This window comes from Heterodontus francisci, chromosome 22 (assembly GCF_036365525.1).
Source record: "Heterodontus francisci isolate sHetFra1 chromosome 22, sHetFra1.hap1, whole genome shotgun sequence".
Classification (NCBI taxonomy): domain Eukaryota; kingdom Metazoa; phylum Chordata; class Chondrichthyes; order Heterodontiformes; family Heterodontidae; genus Heterodontus; species Heterodontus francisci.
Window position 1 is genome coordinate 37,733,827 of NC_090392.1, and position 18,030 is coordinate 37,751,856.

General features: G+C 46.9%; 1 protein-coding gene across 1 annotated transcript in view; it reads right to left on the reverse strand.

The window, feature by feature from the left end:
* The window catches only part of LOC137381323 (zinc finger protein 229-like), a 66,010-nt gene that overhangs the window by 35,799 nt on the left and 12,181 nt on the right, over positions 1–18,030 (reverse strand). Inside the window, exon 3 of the mRNA XM_068053718.1 lies at positions 7,516–8,547. Coding sequence (XP_067909819.1) covers positions 7,516–8,195 — 680 coding nt within the window. The 5' untranslated portion in view covers positions 8,196–8,547. The remainder of the gene's footprint in view (positions 1–7,515; positions 8,548–18,030) is intronic.

The following is an 18,030-nucleotide window of genomic DNA, read 5'->3' on the forward strand; positions in this document are numbered from 1 at the left end:
AGTCCAAATGCATCTGGGTGTCCTTGTACAGGAGTCACAAAAATCTAACATACAGGTACAACAAATAAATATGAAGGCAAATGAAATGTTGACAAAGAGGACATTGGTGAGACAGCACCTAGAGAACTGTGCACAGTTTTGGTCTCTTCACTTAAGGAGGGATATACTTGCATTGGAAGCAGTTCAGAGAAGGTTCACTGGGCTGATTCCTGGGATGAGGGGCTTGTCTTATAAGGATTGCTGAGGGAGAAAGGAAATGGGTGACCAAAAGGCAGAGAAAGAGCAGGAAGGCAGCGCAGGTGTCCCCTGCGGTCATCTCCCACCGAAACAGGTATACCGTTTTGGATACTGTTGGGGGAGATGGCTCACCAGGGGAAGGCAGCAGTAGCCGGGTTCATGGCACCGTGGCTGGCTCTGCTGTTCAGAAGGGCGGGAAAAAGAGTGGAAGGGCTATAGTCATAGGGGATTCGATTGTAAGGGGAGTAGATAGGCGGTTCTGTGGTCGAAAACGAGACTCCCGAATGGTATGTTGCCTCCCAGGTGCACGGGTCAGGGATGTCTCAGATCGGCTGCAGAACATTCTGAAGGGGGAGGGTGAACAGCCAGTTGTCGTTGTGCACATAGGCACCAATGATATAGGTAAAAAATGGGATGAGGTCCTACAAGCAGAATTTAGGGAGTTAGGAGCCAAGTTAAAAAGTAGGACCTCAGAGGTAGTAATCTCAGGATTGCTACCAGTGCCACGTGCTAGTCAGAGTAGAAATGAAAAAATAGTCAGGATGATTGCGTGGCTTGAGAGATGGTGCAGGAGGGAGGGGTTCAGATTTTTGGGACATTGGGACCGGTTCTGGGGGAGGTGGGACTATTACAAATTGGACGGTCTACACCTGGGCCGGACTGGAACCAATGTCCTTGGGGGTGCTTTTGCTAATGCTGTTGGGGAGGGTTTAAACTAATGTGGCAGGGGGATGGGAACCAAATGAGGAGGTCAGTAAGGAGGTATTAACTAAAGCCTGCAAGGAACTAGATAATGAAGTCAGCGTGACTAAGGGGAAGAGTAGGCAGGGAGCAGATGATGAACGCAAAGGGACTGGTGGTCTGAGGTGCATTTGTTTTAATGCAAGAAGTGTAGTAGGTAAGGCAGATGAAATTAGGGCTTGGATTAGTACCTGGGAGTGTGATGTTATTGCTATTACTGAGATTTGGTTGAAGGAAGGGCACGATTGGCAACTAAATATCCCAGGATATCGATGCTTCAGGCGGGATAGAGAGGGAGGTAAAAGGGGTGGAGGAGTTGCATTACTGGTCAAAGAGGATATCACAGCTGTGCTGAAGGAGGGCACTATGGAGGACTCAAGCAGTGAGGCAATATGGGCAGAACTCAGAGATAGGAGGGGTGCGGTAACAATGTTGGGGCTGTACTACAGGCCTCCCAACAGCGAGCGTGAGATAGAGGTACAAATATGTAAACAGATTATGGAAAGATGTAGGAGCAACAGGGTGGTGGTGATAGGAGATTTTAATTTTCCCAACATTGACTGGGATTCACTTAGTGTTAGAGGTCTAGATGGAGCAGAATTTGTAAGGAGAATCCAGGAGGGTTTTCTGGAGCAGTATGTAAATAGTCCAACTCGGGAAGGGGCCATACTGGACCTGGTGTTGGGGAATGAGCCCGGCCAGGTGGTTGAAGTTTCAGTAGGGGACTACTTTGGGAATAGTGATCACAATTCCATAAGTTCTAGAATACTCATGGACAAAGATGAGAGTGGTCCTAAAGGAAGAGTGCTAAATTGGGGGAAGGCCAACTGTACCAAAATTCGGCAGGAGCTGGGGAATGTAGATTGGGAGCAGCTGTTTGAAGATAAATCCACATTTGATATGTGGGAGGCTTTTAAAGAGAGGTTGATTAGCATGCAGGAGAGACATGTTCCTGTGAAAATGAGGGATAGAAATGGCAAGATTAGGGAACCATGGATGACAGGTGAAATTGTGAAACTAGCTAAGAGGAAAAAGGAAGCATACATAAGGTCCAGGCGGCTGAAGAAAGACGAAGCTTTGGAAGAATATCGGGAATGTAGGACCAATCTGAAACAAGGAATTAAGAGGGCTAAAAGGGGTCATGAAATATCTTTAGCAAACAGGGTTAAGGAAAATCCCAAAGCCTTTTATTCATATATAAGGAGCAAGAGGGTAACTAGAGAAAGGATGGGCCACTCAAGGACAAAGGAGGAAAATTATGCGTGGAGTCAGAGAAAATGGGTGAGATTCTAAACGAGTACTTTGCATCGGTATTCACCGAGGAGAGGGACATGACGGATGTTGAGGTTAGGGATAGATGTTTGATTACTCTAGGTCAAGTCGGCATAAGGAGGGAGGAAGTGTTGGGTATTCTAAAAGGCATTAAGGTGGACAAGTCCCCAGGTCCGGATGGGATCTATCCCAGGTTACTGAGGGAAGCGAGAGAGGAAATAGCTGGGGCCTTAACAGATATCTTTGCAGCATCCTTAAACACGGGTAAGGTCCCGGAGGACTGGAGAATTGCTAATGTTGTCCCCTTGTTTAAGAAGGGTAGCAGGGATAATCCAGGTAATTATAGACCGGTGAGCCTGATGTCAGTGGTAGGGAAGCTGCTGGAGAAGATACTGAGGGATAGGATCTATTCCCATTTGGAAGAAAATGGGCTTATCAGTGATAGGCAACATGGTTTTGTGCAGGGAAGGTCATGTCTTACCAACTTAATAGAATTCTTTGAGGAAGTGACAAAGTGGATTGATGAGGGAAGGGCTGTAGGTGTCATATACATGGACTTCAGTAAGGCATTTGATAAGGTTCCCCATGGTAGGTTGATGGAGAAAGTGAAGTCGCATGGGGTCCAGGGTGTACTAGCTAGATGGATAAAGAAATGGCTGGGCAACAGGAGACAGAGAGTAGCAGTGGAAGGGAGTTACTCAAAATGGAGACGTGTGACCAGTGGTGTTCCACAGGGATCCGTGCTGGGACCACTGTTGTTTATGATATACATTAATGATTTGGAGGAAAGTATAGGTGGTCTGATTAGCAAGTTTGCAGATGACACTAAGATTGGTGGAGTAGCAGATAGTGAAGGGGACTGTCAGAGAATACAGCAGAATATAGATAGATTGGAGAGTTGGGCAGAGAAATGGCAGATGGAGTTCAATCCGGGCAAATGCGAGGTGATGCATTTTGGAAGATCCAATTCAAGAGTGAACTATACAATAAATGGAAAAGTCCTGGGGAAAATTGATGTACAGAGAGATTTGGGTGTTCAGGTCCATTGTTCCCTGAAGGTGGCAACGCAGGTCAATAGAGTGGTCAAGAAGGCATACGGCATGCTTTCCTTTATCGGACGGGGTATTGAGTACAAGAGTTGGCAGGTCATGTTACAGTTGTATAAGACTTTGGTTCGGCCACATTACCAAAAGGATGTAGATGCTTTGGAGAGGGTGCAGAGGAGGTTCACCAGGATGTTGCCTGGTATGGAGGGCGCTAGCTATGAAGAGAGGTTGAGTAGATTAGGATTATTTTCATTAGAAAGACGGAGGTTGAGGGGAGACCTGATTGAGGTGCACAAAATCATGAGGGGTATAGACAGGGTGGATAGCAAGAAGCTTTTTCCCAGAGTGGGGGATTCAATTACTAGGGGTCACGAGTTCAAAGTGAGAGGGGAAAAGTTTAGGGGGGATATGCGTGGAAAGTTCTTTACGCAGAGGGTGGTGGGTGCCTGGAACGTGTTGCCAGCGGAGGTGGTAGACGTGGGCACGATAGCGTCTTTTAAGATGTATCTAGACAGATACATGAATGGGCAGGAAGCAAAGAGATACAGACCCTTAGAAAATAGGCGACAGGTTTAGATGGAGGATCTGGATCGGCGCAGGCATGGAGGGCCGAAGGGCCTGTTCCTGTGCTGTAATTTTCTTTGTTCTTTGAAAGGTTGATCAGGTTGGGCCTATACTCATTGGAGTTCAGAGGTGATCTTATTGAAACAAGATTCTGAGACGGCTTGACAGAGCAGATGTCGAGAGGATGTTTCTCCTCGTGGAGAAATCTGGAACTGGGGGCACAGATTAAAAATAAGGCGTCTCCCATTTAAGATGGAAATGAAGAGGAATTTCTTCTCTCAGAGGGTCGTTAACCTTTGGAATTCTCTTTCCCACAGAGCAGTGGAGGCCGGGTCATTGAGTTTATTCAAGGCTGAGTTGGACAGATTTTTGATCTACAAGGGAATCAAGGGTTATGGGGAGGTGTGCGGCAGGAAAGTGGAGTTGAGGCCACAATCAGATCAGCCATGGTCTTATTGCGTGGCAGAGCAGGCTCAAGGAGCCGAATCTACTCCTGCTCCTATTTTTTATGATCTCATGATATTCATAGAGCTCAGGGGTTGATTAATGCTCAGGATTACTGGGTCCAGGGTGGATTAATGAAAGGTCTGATTATGCCCCCTAGTACTGGGTTCCCAAACCAGCAGAAATAGTTTCTCTCTATCAGTTCCAGTTGATATCTTACAAACTTTGATCAAATCTCCCCTTAATCTTCTAAGTTCAAGGGAATACAACTCTCATAGTGAGGTGATGCATTCTGGCAGATGGGATAGGCAGAGGCAATATATACTAATGGCACAGTTCTAAAGAGTGTGCAGGGAGAAAGGGGCCTGAGGGTTCATGTGCGTAGATCATTGAATGTGGCAGGACATATTGAGAGTGTTGTTGGCAAAGCATTTGGGATCTCGGGCTTCATACATAGCAGTACTGAATGCAAAAGCAGGGAAGTTATAATGAACCTTTATAAAGCTCTGGTTAGGCCACAACGAGAGTATTGCATCTAGTTCTGATCACCACACTTTAGGAAATATGTGAATGTCCTGGAGAGTGTGTAGAGGAGATTTAGCAGAATGGTTCCAGGGCTGAGGGAATTTAGCTACAAAGTTAGGTTGGAGAAGCTTGGGCTGTGCTCCCTGGAACACAGGTCATTCATTGAGGGGAGATTTGATAGAGGTGTACAAGATTATGACAGGTTTAGATAAAGTCGACAAAGAAAAGCAATTTCAATTACCTGACAGACTAGCCGACACAAATTAAGGTTTTGGTCAAGAGATACAGTGGGAATGTGAGGAAGAACTTTTTTTACGCAGAGAGTGGTAATGACCAGGAGCTTGATGCTGACGAGGGTGGTGGAAGTGGAGACGATAAATTACTTCAAAGGGAAATTGGATAGGCACTTGAGGGAAATAAACCTGCAGGACTACGGGGATAGAGCGGGGGAAGGGGACTGACTGGATTGCTCTACAGAGACCCTCATATGGAATCAAAAAACTGAATGCTGTAATGGCTCTGACTCATTTGTGTAATCGCTCCTCGTATTTTAACCCTTAGAGACCAGGTATCATTCAGGTAAATCTGTGCTGCACTCCTTCCAAGGCCAATATATCCTTCCTAAGATGGGGTGCCCAGAAAAGAACACAATGCTCCGGGTGTGGTCTAACCAGGTCTTTCTGTATCTCAGTGTTTTTCCAATCACACTGGTACCGGAAATATTTTCCCACAGACAGAAGAGACAAAACTTTTTTCTTCATCGTTCAAAGGCTGATAACATTCAGGCCTGATGAATCAAGTGACTCTGGTAGATCTTGATGTGATGTTTGTTTTGAGTTTCCCCATCTGCAAATCCTCCCCTTCCAAGCCCCTGTAAAAAGTTTACAAAAGCCATCAGTCAGTCCAGGATAGAAATTCACACCATTTTCTCCTCCTGCCTCCTGGTCTAGGATGGCTGCGCATGCACCCTGCTGCACATTACCCTGACGAGAGGCAGTATAGTCTAACACTCACAGCAACCAACAATCCATCTACATTACCAGGATAAGGAGCCTGAGTTTAGCAACACTCAGCAACATGACTCCATTAAAACATCCCAGGAGAAAAAGGGGTGCCTGCCCTGATATCCCTCCAGACGAAGAAGGGTCACTGACCCGAAACGTTAACTCTGCTTCTCTTTCCACAGATGCTGCCAGACCTGCTGAGTGAATCCAGCATTTCTTGTTTTTGTTCCCTCCAGACCTGTCAGTCAAACCCCCACTCCTCCCAGTCCACAGCTCAGCCTAGCAGTTTGCAGCTTCCTGCACCTTAAAGCCAGCCCTACGCAGGTGTGGCACAGTCCAAGGGGAATCTCTTTGAACCCAGGGAGTGGGGGAGGGGAACCTCCTGCCCTGTGCTGTATTGCACCAAATGGTTCCTACCTCCCCTCCCCCAGGCCCCTTTATAACTGAGCTATGTTTCCTTTAAAGTTTTGTCCTTTGATGTTACAGTTTATTAATCTTTAGTTCCTCCAACAGAGCTGAAAAGCTGGCAGCCCTTAACCTGGGCCCATCACCAGGAGAAACCCTGCAGCTGCCGCCCCACTTGGTGCAAACGCGGGACTGGGAGCTTCCTATTGGGGGTGTTGAGGCCTACACCGGCTGTTTCTGAAGCCTTCCCAGCCACCGGCTCCATTCCTCTCCTGCACTTGGTGGTTTCTCACTTGCTGCAGATTGAATAGGACTGCCTCTGTCCAGTCCAAAACCCAGACTGTGCATGCTCCAGTGCAGTACTCCCAATGTTAAAAGGACTTGCATTTATATAGCGCCTTTAATGACATCAGGTTGTTCCAAAGCATTTTACAGCTAATGAAGTACTTTTGAAGTGTTGTCACTGTTGTAATGTCGGAAACACAGCAGCCAATTTGCACACAACAAGCTCCCACCAACAGCAATGTCATAATGACCAGATCATCTGTTTTCACTGAAGTTGATGAAGGGATAAGTATTGGCCAGGACACCGGGGATAACTCCCCTGCTCTTCATTGATGTGAGATCTTTTGCATAGAGGCGAAGGAGGAAAACGGGGCCTCAGTTAAACATTTGATCTGAAAGACAGCACCTCCGAACATGCAGCACTCCCTCCGTACAGCATTGGAGTGTCAGCCTTGATTGTTGTGCTGAAGTCCTGGAGAAAACTTGAACCCAAACCTTCTGACTCAGGTGAGAGTGCTGCCCACTGAGCCACAGCTGCCAACAGCACTGAGTACACATCAGAAGAACTTCATTAGCTGTAAAACACCAACACCCTGAAGTCATGTAAGTCGCTACACAAATATGAGTCTTCCATTAACAAAGGAGAAAAGGCTCAAAAATGGAAGAGTCAGTAACAGAACATCAGTCTCCTCTTATCTTAGAGAAATCAAGGACTTGGAACACTGTTTAATGCAAAGCTGATTTATTTGACATATATCCAGAATATTAATTCCAGTAACTGGGCTGGAATTTATCAACTGAAGTAAACGCCAACTGTCAAGAGTGAACATGGTTCAGTCCTGGACATAATTAACAGCAGCAACAGAGTGTCTCACAGACACACCCCTACTAATAGCAGAATCCAACCCCTACAGTCACTTGTGAACTCGCTGGTGTCTCAGCAGGGCAGATGACTGAGTGAATCCCTTCCCACACTCGGAGCAGGTGAATGCTCTCTCCCAGTGTGTACTTGCTGGTGTGTCGATAGGTGGGATGATCGAGTGAATCCCTTCCCACAGACTGAGCAAGTGAATGGCCTCTCCCCAGTATGAATGCGCTGGTGTGTCAGCAGGTTGGATGCCTGAGGGAATCCCTTCCCACACACGTAACAGGTGAATGGCCTCTCGCCAGTGTGAACTCGCTGGTGTGCCAGCAAGTTGGTAAAGCAAGTGAATCCCTTCCTACACATGGAGCAGGTGAATGGCCTCTCCCCAGTGTGAACTCGCTGGTGTGTCAGCATGTTGGTTAAGCAAGTGAAACCCTTCCCACATACAGAGCAGGTGAACGGCCTCTCCCCAGTGTGAACTCGCTGATGTATCTGCAGGACTGATGGCCGAGTGAATCCCTTCCCACACATGGAGCAGGTGAATGGTCTCTCCCCAGTGTGAACTTGCTGGTGTCTCAGCAGGACTGATGCCCGAGTGAATCCCTTCCCACACAAGGAGCAGGTGAATGGTCTCTCCCCAGTGTGAGTGCGGCGATGAATTTCCAGTTTAGATAGGTAATTGAATCCCTTCCCACAGTCGGAGCAGGTGAACGGCCTCTCCCCAGTGTGAGTGCGGCGATGAATTTCCAGTTTGGATGGGTAACTGAATCCCTTCCCACAGTCCTGACATTTCCACGGTTTCTCCATGGTGTGGGTGTCCTTGTGTGTCTCCAGGTTAGATGATCAGTTGAAGCTTCGTCGATACGCAGAGCACGTGTACAGTTTCACCCCGCTGTGAATGGTGCGATGCTTTTTCAGGCTGCGTAACTGGTTAAAGCTCTTTCTACAGTCAGTGCACTGCAACACTCTCACTTGTGTGTGCGTGTACGTGTGTCTCGGTGCTTTTCCAATCACGCTGATGTTTGAAATCTTTTCCCACGGACAGAACTAACAAACATGCAGAAGCCAATGATGTTCAGTCCTGATGAATCGAGTGACTGTCAGATCTTGACGTGATGTTTGTTTTGAGTTTCCCATCCGCAAATCCGCCCTTCCTACCCTGTAAAAGGAATTTACAAAAGTCATCACTGCAAGTCCAGGATAGAAATTCAGAACAGACAATTCTAGTTTTTAATGGAACATTCTTTCCTCTCTTGCTTCCCCCCAAACTTTTTTTTATTCTTTCATGGGATGTAAGCATCACTGGCAAGCATTTGCTACCCATCCCTACTTGCCCTTGATAACTGAGTGGCTTCCTAGGCCATTTCAGACGGCAGTTAAGTGTCAACCACATTGCTGTGGGTCTGGAGTCACATGTCGGCCAGACCAGGTAAGGATGGCAGATTTCCTTCCCTGAATGACATTAATGAGCCATGTGGTCAATTCAAATTAAAAGAAGCCAAAATAAGCAACAAAATCCCAACAAAATCAAACGGAACCTTCCCAACAAAATCAAAGGGAACCTCCCCAACTAAACCAGAATATTGTTCCCAGTGTCTGTAAGACACTCTGTACCCAAAGGTGTCCAACAGTCGCAGAAGACGTGCTCCTTCTCCAGGGCAACCCAGGCACGAACAAGACCACCGGACAGACCGGCAGCCAGAATAACACCGCCCACCCACCATCCCAAACATGATCCCTGCACAGCCTGGACCCACCCATCGCTGTTTTAACCAGTCTCAGGAGCAGATCCAGAAGATTCTCTGACTTATCCACACCTCTCCTCACCAAGCAACCAAAGATTAGGGGAGTGGGGCTAAAGTGCAACCGAGGCTTTTGATAAGGTCCCAACTGGCAGACTGGTCACAAAAGTAAAAGCCCATTGGATCCAAGGCAAAGTGGCAAGTTGGATCTAAAACTGGCTCAGAGGCGGGAAGCAAAGGGTAATGGTTGATGGACGTTGCGACTGGAAGGTTGTTTTCAGTGGAGTTCCGCAGAGATCGGTACTAGGCCCCTTGCTTTTTATGGTATATGTCAATGATTTGGGGCAGAATGTCGGAGGTATGATTAAGAAGTTTGCAGATGATACAAAAATTGACCATGTGGCTGATAATGAAGAAGGCGGCTATCGATTCCAGGAAGATATCAATGGACTAGTCAGGTGGGCAGAGCAGTGGCAAATGGAGTTCAATCTGGACAAGTGTGAGGTAATGCTTTTGGGGACAGTTAACAAGGCAAAGGAATACACAATAAATGGTGTAAGTGGACATTGAGAAGTGTTGAGGAACAGAGGGACCTTGGTGCATGTCCACAGATCCCTGAAGGGCAGGTAATTAAGGTGGTCATGAAGGCATACGGGCTACTTGCCTTTTTAAGCTGAGGAGCCACATCCTGGACCATTGTCGGTCACCACTAGTAGGAAGATCTAGGTCTCCCAACAGCAGCAAAATGCGAGACCATTGAGACCTTAAAAGTAGCTCTCTGGGGAGGGAGAGAGGGCGAGAGGGACACACCCAGGAAGATCATGAAAGCTTTTCCAGCTGAGGGCTCAGAGAACATCCAGCAAGCCAAACAGGTGTCCTGCTGCGGGTTCTATACTTCAACTTGTGCAGCAGGGGACTGAAAGTGGTCCCCTGTCTCCAGACTGAAATTCAACAGAGAAATCCACAAAAAACCAAGACCTTCAACTTTAAAGAAAAAATGGACATCTGAATATATTAAACAGGTTACCGTGAACCCTAAAAACCTACCTCACTTCAAATACCTTACCCCTTATCCTCTCGAGCTACCCCTTGTGTGTGTGTGTGTGTGTGTGTTTGAATACATGTACATGTGCGATCATTTCAGGAGTGAATGTTTGCTCAATAGTCAATCTGTTTGAAACCTGCAAGAAAACCTGTTGCTGTCTATTTGACAAATAAAAGGGACAAAAACCCGAGTAATAAAAACACTTGTGTTCAGCTGGGAGTCGAACAGTGGGAATACCTTATATCTCTCACCATGTGGCCCAAATACCTTCAAATTGCCATCCAATTTCCTCTTGAAGTCATTGATTGCCTCCACTCCGACCACTTTTGTGGGCAGCCAGTTCCAGGTCATTCTCACCCACAGTGCAAAAAGGTTCTTCCTCATATTGCCCCTAACCTTCAATCTGTGTCCCCTAGTCCTTGTACCATTAGTTTATGGGAACAGTTTTTCCTCATCTCACTTATGTCTTCTTCTTTGGCCTCCTTGTCTCAAGAGACAATGGGTAAGCGCCTGGAGGTGGTCAGTGGTTTGTGGAGCAGCGCCTGGGGTGACTATAAAGGTCAATACTAGAGTGACAGATTCTCCCACAGGCGCTGAAGATAAAATTGGTTGTCGGGGCTGTTACGCAGTTGGCTCTCCCCTTGCGCTTGTCTTTTTTCCTGCCAACTGCCAAGTCTCTTCGATACGCCACACTTTAGCTACGCCTTTATGGCTGCCCGCCAGCTCTGGCGATCGCTGGCAACTGACTCCCATGACTTGTGATCAATGTCAAAGGACTTCATGTCGCATTTGCAGATGTCTTTAAAGCGGAGACATGGACGGCCGGTGGGTCTGATACAAGTGGCGAGCTCGCTGTACAATATGTCCTTGGGGATCCTGCTATCTTCCATGCGGCTCACACGGCCAAGCCATCTCAAGCGCCACTGACTCAGTAGTTGATGTTGGCCGCCTCGAGGACTTCTGTGTTGGAGATGCGGTTCTGCCACCTAATGCCAAGGATTCTCCGGAGGTAGCGAAGATGGAATGAGTTGAGACGTCGCTCTTGGCTGACATACGTTGTCCAGGCCTCGCTGCAATAGAGCAAGGTACTGAGGCCACAGGCTTGATACACTCGGACTTTTGTGTTCCGTGTCAGTGCGCCATTTTCCCACACTCTCTTGGCCAGTCTGGCCATAGCAGTGGAAGCCTTTCCCATGCGCTTGTTGATTTCAGCATCGAGAGACAGGTTACTGGTGATAGTTGAGCCTAGGTAGGTGAACTCTTGAACCACTTCCAGAGTGTGCTCGCCGATATTGATGGATGGAGCATTTCTGACATCCTGTCCCATGATGTGCGTTTTCTTGAGGCTGATGGTTAGGCCAAATTCGTTGCAGGCAGCCGCAAGCCTGTCGATGAGACTCTGCAGACACTCTTCAGTGTGAGATGTTAAAGCAGCTTCGTCGGCAAAGAGGAGTTCCCTGATGAGGACTTTCCGTACTTTGGTCTTCACTCTTGGTCGGGCAAGGTTGAACAACCTGCCCCCTGATCTTGTGTGGAGGAAAATTCCTTCTTCTGAAGATTTGAACGCATGTGAAAGCAGCAGGGAGAAGAAAATCCCGAACAGTGTGGGTGCGAGAACACAGCCCTGTTTCACGCCACTCAGGATAGGAAAGGGGTCTGATGAGGAGCCGCTATGCTGGATTGTACCTTTCATATTGTCATGGAATGAGGTGATGATACTTAGTAGCTTTGGTGGATATCCGATCTTTTCTAGTAGTCTGAAGAGACCACGACTGCTGACGAGGTCAAAGGCTTTGGTGAGATCAATGAAAGCAACGGAGAGGAGCATCGGTTGTTCGCGGTATTTCTCCTGCAGCTGACGAAGGGAGAACAGCATGTCAATGGTGGATCTCTCTGCTCGAAAGCCACACTGTGCCTCAGGGTAGACACGCTCGGCCAGCTTCTGGAACCTGTTTAAAGTGAGTCGAGCAAAGACTTACCCCACTATGTTGAGCAGGGTAGTTGAGCATGGTAGTTGTTGCATTCACCACAGTCACCTTTGTTTTTATAGAGGGTGATGATATTGGCATCGCGCATATCCTGTGGTACTGCTCCCAAGTCCCAGCACAGACAAAGCAGTTTGTAGAGTGCTGAGAGTATAGCAGGCTTAGCACTCTTGATTATTTCAGGGGTAATGCCGTCCTTCCTAGGGGCTTTTTCGCTGTCATAACCTAGTATACTACTATTAAATCTCCTTTGCTCTAAAGAGAACAACCCCAGCTTTTCCAACTAACCTTGTAACTAGATCCCCCATTCTTGGAATCATTCTGGTAAATCTTTTCTGAATCCTCTCAAGGACCTTTACATTCTTCCAAAAGTGTGGTAACCAGAATTGGAAGCAATACTCCAGTTGGGGCCTCACCAGAGCTTTATACAGGTTCAGCATAACTTCCCTGCTTTTATATTCAATGCCTCTATCTATGAAGCCCAAGATCCCTTATGCTTTACTGACCACTCTCTCAATATGTCCTGACACCTTCAAAATCGATGCAAATGCATCCCCAGGTCCCCATGTTCCTGCACACTCTTTAGAACTGTGCCATTAAGTATATATTGCCTCTCCCTATTTCTTCTGCCAAAATAAATCACCTCACACTTGTCAGTATTAAATTACATCTATCCATTGTGCTAGCCTATATGTCTCCTTTTGCAGGCGGTTCTATCATGCTCACTGTTTGCCTCACTTCCAAGTTTGTGTCGTGAGCAAATTTCGAAATGCTACATTCTATTCTAAGATCCAAGTCATTTACATATAACAAAAAAAGGCACTGACCCTTGGGGAACACCACTGTCAACCACCCTCCAGTCCAAGAAACAGCCATTTACTACAACTCCTACCCAACCCGTGCTTTACTTGCTTATCACCTTTTACATTTCCAATATTTGCCAGCTCTGAAGAAGGGTCACTGACCTGAAACGTTAACTCTGCTTCTCTCTCCACAGATGCTGCCAGACCTGCTGAGTATTTCCAGCATTTCTTGTTTTTATTTCAGATTTCCAGCATCCGCAGTATTTTGCTTTTATTTACTACAACTTGCTGTTTTCTATCCTTAAGTCAATTTTGTATCTTATTGGACATTGACCCTCCTATTCCATCAGCCTCAATTTTGTTAACCAGGCTTTTATATCGTACCTTATCAAATGCTTTCTTAAAATCCATATAACATCCATCACATTCCCTTCATCAACTTTCTCTGTTACTTCATCAAAAAATTTAATTAGATTAGTCAAGCATGATCTTTTGCAAACCCATGCTGGCTATCCTTAATTAACTCGAACCTCTCCAAGTGTCTGTTGATTTTTTTGCCCTGATTATTAAACCACTGATGTTAAAGTAGTTGCTAGGACTGTCTTTACATCCTTTCCTGAATAAGTGTGTCACATTTGCCACTCTACAATCCTCTGGCACCTCCCCCATATCCAGGGCAGATAGAAAAATTATGGCAAGCCCTTCCACAATCTCCGTACAATCAACCATTATCGTATTGAATGGCAGAGCAGGCTCGAGGGGCTAAATTGCCTACTCCTGCTCCTAGTTCTTATGTTCATCCCCACTTCTTTTAGCAACCTGGGATGCAAGCCATCTGGACCAGGTGACTTACCTACCCTAAGCATAGCTAGCCTTTCCAGTACCTCCTCCCTCTCAATTTTTCACCTTGCGCATTGCCTCTACTCTCTCTGCTTCTAATATTTTGTCAGCCGCCATTTCCTTAGTGAACACTGATCAGAGTACTCATTAAGTATAAAAGCAAAATAAAGTGGAGGCTGGAAATCTGAAATAAAAACAGAAAGTGCTGGATCTACTCAGCAGGTCTGGCAGCATCTGTGGAAAGAGAAATAGTGTTAACGTTTCAGGCCTGTGACCTTTCACCAGAACCTGAAATGTTAACTCATTAAGTATATTAGCTTCACCCTGTGCCTCTATATTACCCTTTATGTCCCTAATAGGCCCCATTCCACCTCTTACTACCTGCTAACTATTTACATTCCTGTAGATGATGATTTTTTGTTTCCTTTTATATTGACAGCCATACTACTCTCATATTCTCTCTGACAGTCTTATTTTCCTTTTCACCTCCCCTCTCAACTTATTGTATATGCCCTGGTTCTCATTTGAAGAATTCACCTGGCAAGCATCATACACCCTCTTTTTTTGTCTCATAATCTCTATCTCCCTCATCATCCAAGCAGCCCTGTTCTTGGATCCCCTACCTGTCGCCCTTGTTGGAATGTACCTAGCCTTAAAGATAACCCACATTGTTCTGAAACAGCTCTTCCTGTCAGTTTTTGGTTCCGTTTTACTCTGCTAGATCCCTTCTCATTGCATTGAAATTAGCCCTGTTCCAATCCAGACGTTCTACCTTATTTTGTTACTTGCTTTTCTGCATTTTGTTTAAACCTTATGATATGATAATCACGCTTACCCAAGTGCTCCCCGATAGACCGGTGGTCCACTTGGGCCACCTCATTTCCCAACACCAGATCCAGTAATGTCTCCTTTCTGGTTGGATTGAGAACATACTGATCAAGTAAGTTATCCTGAACAACGGAGGTGGAGGGGCGACATGATAGAGGTTTACAAAGTTATAAGCGGCATGGACAGAGTGGATAGTCAGAAGCTTTTTCCCAGGGTGGAAGAGTCAGTTACTAGGGGACATAGGTTTAAGGTGCGAGGGGCAAAGTTTAGAGGGGATGTGCGAGGCAAGTTTTTTTACACAGAGGGTGGTGAGTGCCTGGAACTTGCTGCCAGGGGAGGTGGTGGAAGCAGATACGATAGCGACGTTTAAGAGACATCTTGACAAATATATCAATAGGAAGGGAATAGAGCGATATGGTCCCCGGAAGTGCAGAAGGTGTTAGTTTAGGCAGGCATCAAGATCGGCGCTGGCTTGGAGGGCCGAATGGCCTGTTCCTGTGCTGTACTGTTCTTTGTTCTTTGAAACCATTTTTGAAATTATTCCCCCTACTTATCCTGATGTGGAGGTGCTTCGTGTAGTGGTAATGTCACTAGAATAGTAACCCAGGGCCCCAGGCTAATGCCCTGGGGACATGGGTTCGAATCCCATCATGGCAGATTCAATTAATAAATCTGGAATTAAAAAGCTAGTCTAATAATGGCCATGAAACCATTGTCAATTATTGTAAAAGACCAACTGGTTTACTAATGTCCTTTAGGGAAGGAAATCTGCTGTCCTTACCTGGCCTGGCCCTCATGTGACTCCAGACCCACAGAAATGTCAGAGAGAGACAGCACCGAAACAAGCCCTTCGGTCCACCAACTCCATGCTGACCATCAACCACCCATTTATACTAATTCTACATTAATGCCATTTTCCCTCTCACATCCCCACCTTCCCTCTATTCTCCTACCACCTACCGACACCAAGGGCAATGATTTTTTTTACAATGGCCAATTTTATCTATCAACCCACAAGTCTTTGGCATGTAGGAGGAAACCGGAGCACCCAGAGGAAACCCATGTGGTCACAGGGAGAACTTGCAAACTCCCCACAGGCAGTACCCACAACTGAACCCGGGTTGCTGGATCTATGAGGCTGCAGTGCTAACCACTGCGCCGCCCTTGTTTTCCTTTTTTCTATTTTTTTTGCAGATTTTACAATCCACACTGATGTCAGTAAATATCGGCAACAGAACCTCAGTAACAAACCCCATTATCGGCCCAGTCCCATATTGCTGGTTTAGAGTACAAGAAAGGCTTGTGGTTGACTTTTAAATGCCCTCTGAAATGGCCTAGAAAGCCACGTAGTTGAAGCAAACTGCTACAAAGTCAAAGAAAAGGAACGAAACCGGACAGACCACCTGGCATCGACCTAGGCACTAAAGGCCTGCTCAGGTCAGGAAAAAAAACCCGAACCGACCCTGACAGAACCACAAAGGACCCGAGCCTGACTCGGCCCGAGTCCTTCCATTTTTGCCTGCGCCTGACCCGACCTGATCACCGGAATGTTCACTTTACCTACCTTCCAATTCCGAATCCGTTTGTCACTTTTTCAGTTTGTGCAAAAAAGCAACAAAAGAGTCGCTCACTGTGCAGACTCAGAGTCTCCCTACTGGACGTCCCGGACTCTCAGCTCGGGCAGGCTTTTCAACTTTTGACACTTACTAAACTCAACTTTCCAGCAGAGCAAAAGGTAATACTGTGGGACAGCGTCCGACCCAGACCCGGCCCGAGCCGGACCCTGAAGAGCGACCCCACCCGAACCCAACACGCTGTCGGGTTCGGGTCGGATAGCAGGCCTTTGAGGCACTGGAAATGACAATGGCAAACTCAGCCCTGTTGACACTGCAAGGTCTTCCTTACTAACATCTGGGAGCTTGTGGGAGAGCTGTCCCACAGACTAGTCAAGCAACAGCCTGACATAGTCATACTCTCATAATCATACCTTGCAGACAATGTCCCAGAGATCACCATCATTGGGTATGTCCTGTCCCGCCGACAGGACACACCCACCTTCCTTTAATCTTAAGGGTAGAAGTAGGAACGTTTGCTGATGATTGCACAATGTTCTGCACCATTTGTGACTCCTCAGATACTGAAGCAGCCAGTGCAGAAATGCAGCAAGACCTGGACAATATCCAGGCTTGGGATGATAAATGGCAAGTAACATTCGTGCCACACAAGTGCCAGGCAATCAACATCTCCAACAAGACAGAATCTAACCATCTCCCCTTGACATTCAATGGGATTACCATTGCTGAATCTCCCACTATCAACATCCTGGGAGATTACCATTAACCAGAAACTGAACTGGAGTAGCCATATAAATACCGTGGGTACAAGAGCAGGTCAGAAGCTAGGAATCGTGCGATGATTGCCTCACCTCTTGACTCTCCAAAGCCTGTCCACCATCGACAAGACACAAGTCAGGAGTGTGATGGAAGACTCTCCACTTGCCTGGATGGGTTCAGCTCCAACAACACTCAAGAAGCTCGACACTATCCAGGACAAAGCAGCTCACTTGATTGGCACCTCATCCACAAACATTCACTCCCTCCACCACCGACACACAGTGGCAGCAGTGTACACCACATTCAAGATGCACTGCAGCAATGCACCAAGTCTCGTTAGACAGCACCTTCCAAACCCACGACCTCTACCACCTAGAAGGACAAGGGCAGCACCACCTGCAAGTTCCCCTCCAAGCCACCATCCTCACTTGGCCCTATATCGCTGTTCCTTCACTGTTGCTGGTTCAAAATCTTGGAATTCCCTTCCTAACAGCACTTTGCCTGTACCTACCCCACATGGACTGTAGCAGTTCAAGAAGGCAGCTCACCACCACCTTCTCAAGGGCAATTACGGATGGGCAATAAATGCTGGCCTAGCCAGCGACGCCCACATCCCATGAATGAGTAACAGAAAAGGTGGCGGCACAGTGGTATGTGGTCAGGATAGAGTTCCCAGGGAGTTTCAACATTGACTCCAGGCCCCATGAAGATCATGGCATCAGGTCAAACATGGGCAAGGAAATCTCCTGCTGATTATCACCTACCACCACCTCTCAGCTGATGAATCAGTGCTTCTCCATGTTGAACGCCAATTGCAAGAATCATTGAGGGTAGCAAAGGCACAAAATGTACACCGTGTGAGTACTTCAATGTCCATTACCGAGAGTAGCTCGGTCGCACCACTACTGAGTGAGCTGGTTGAGTCCTAAAAGACATAGATGCTAGACTGGGTCTGCGGCTGGTGGTAAGGGAACAAACAAGAGGGAAAAAACTACCTGACCTCGTCCTCACCAATCTACCTGTTGCAGATGCATCTGTTCAGGAGAGTATTGGTCCGAGTGACCCC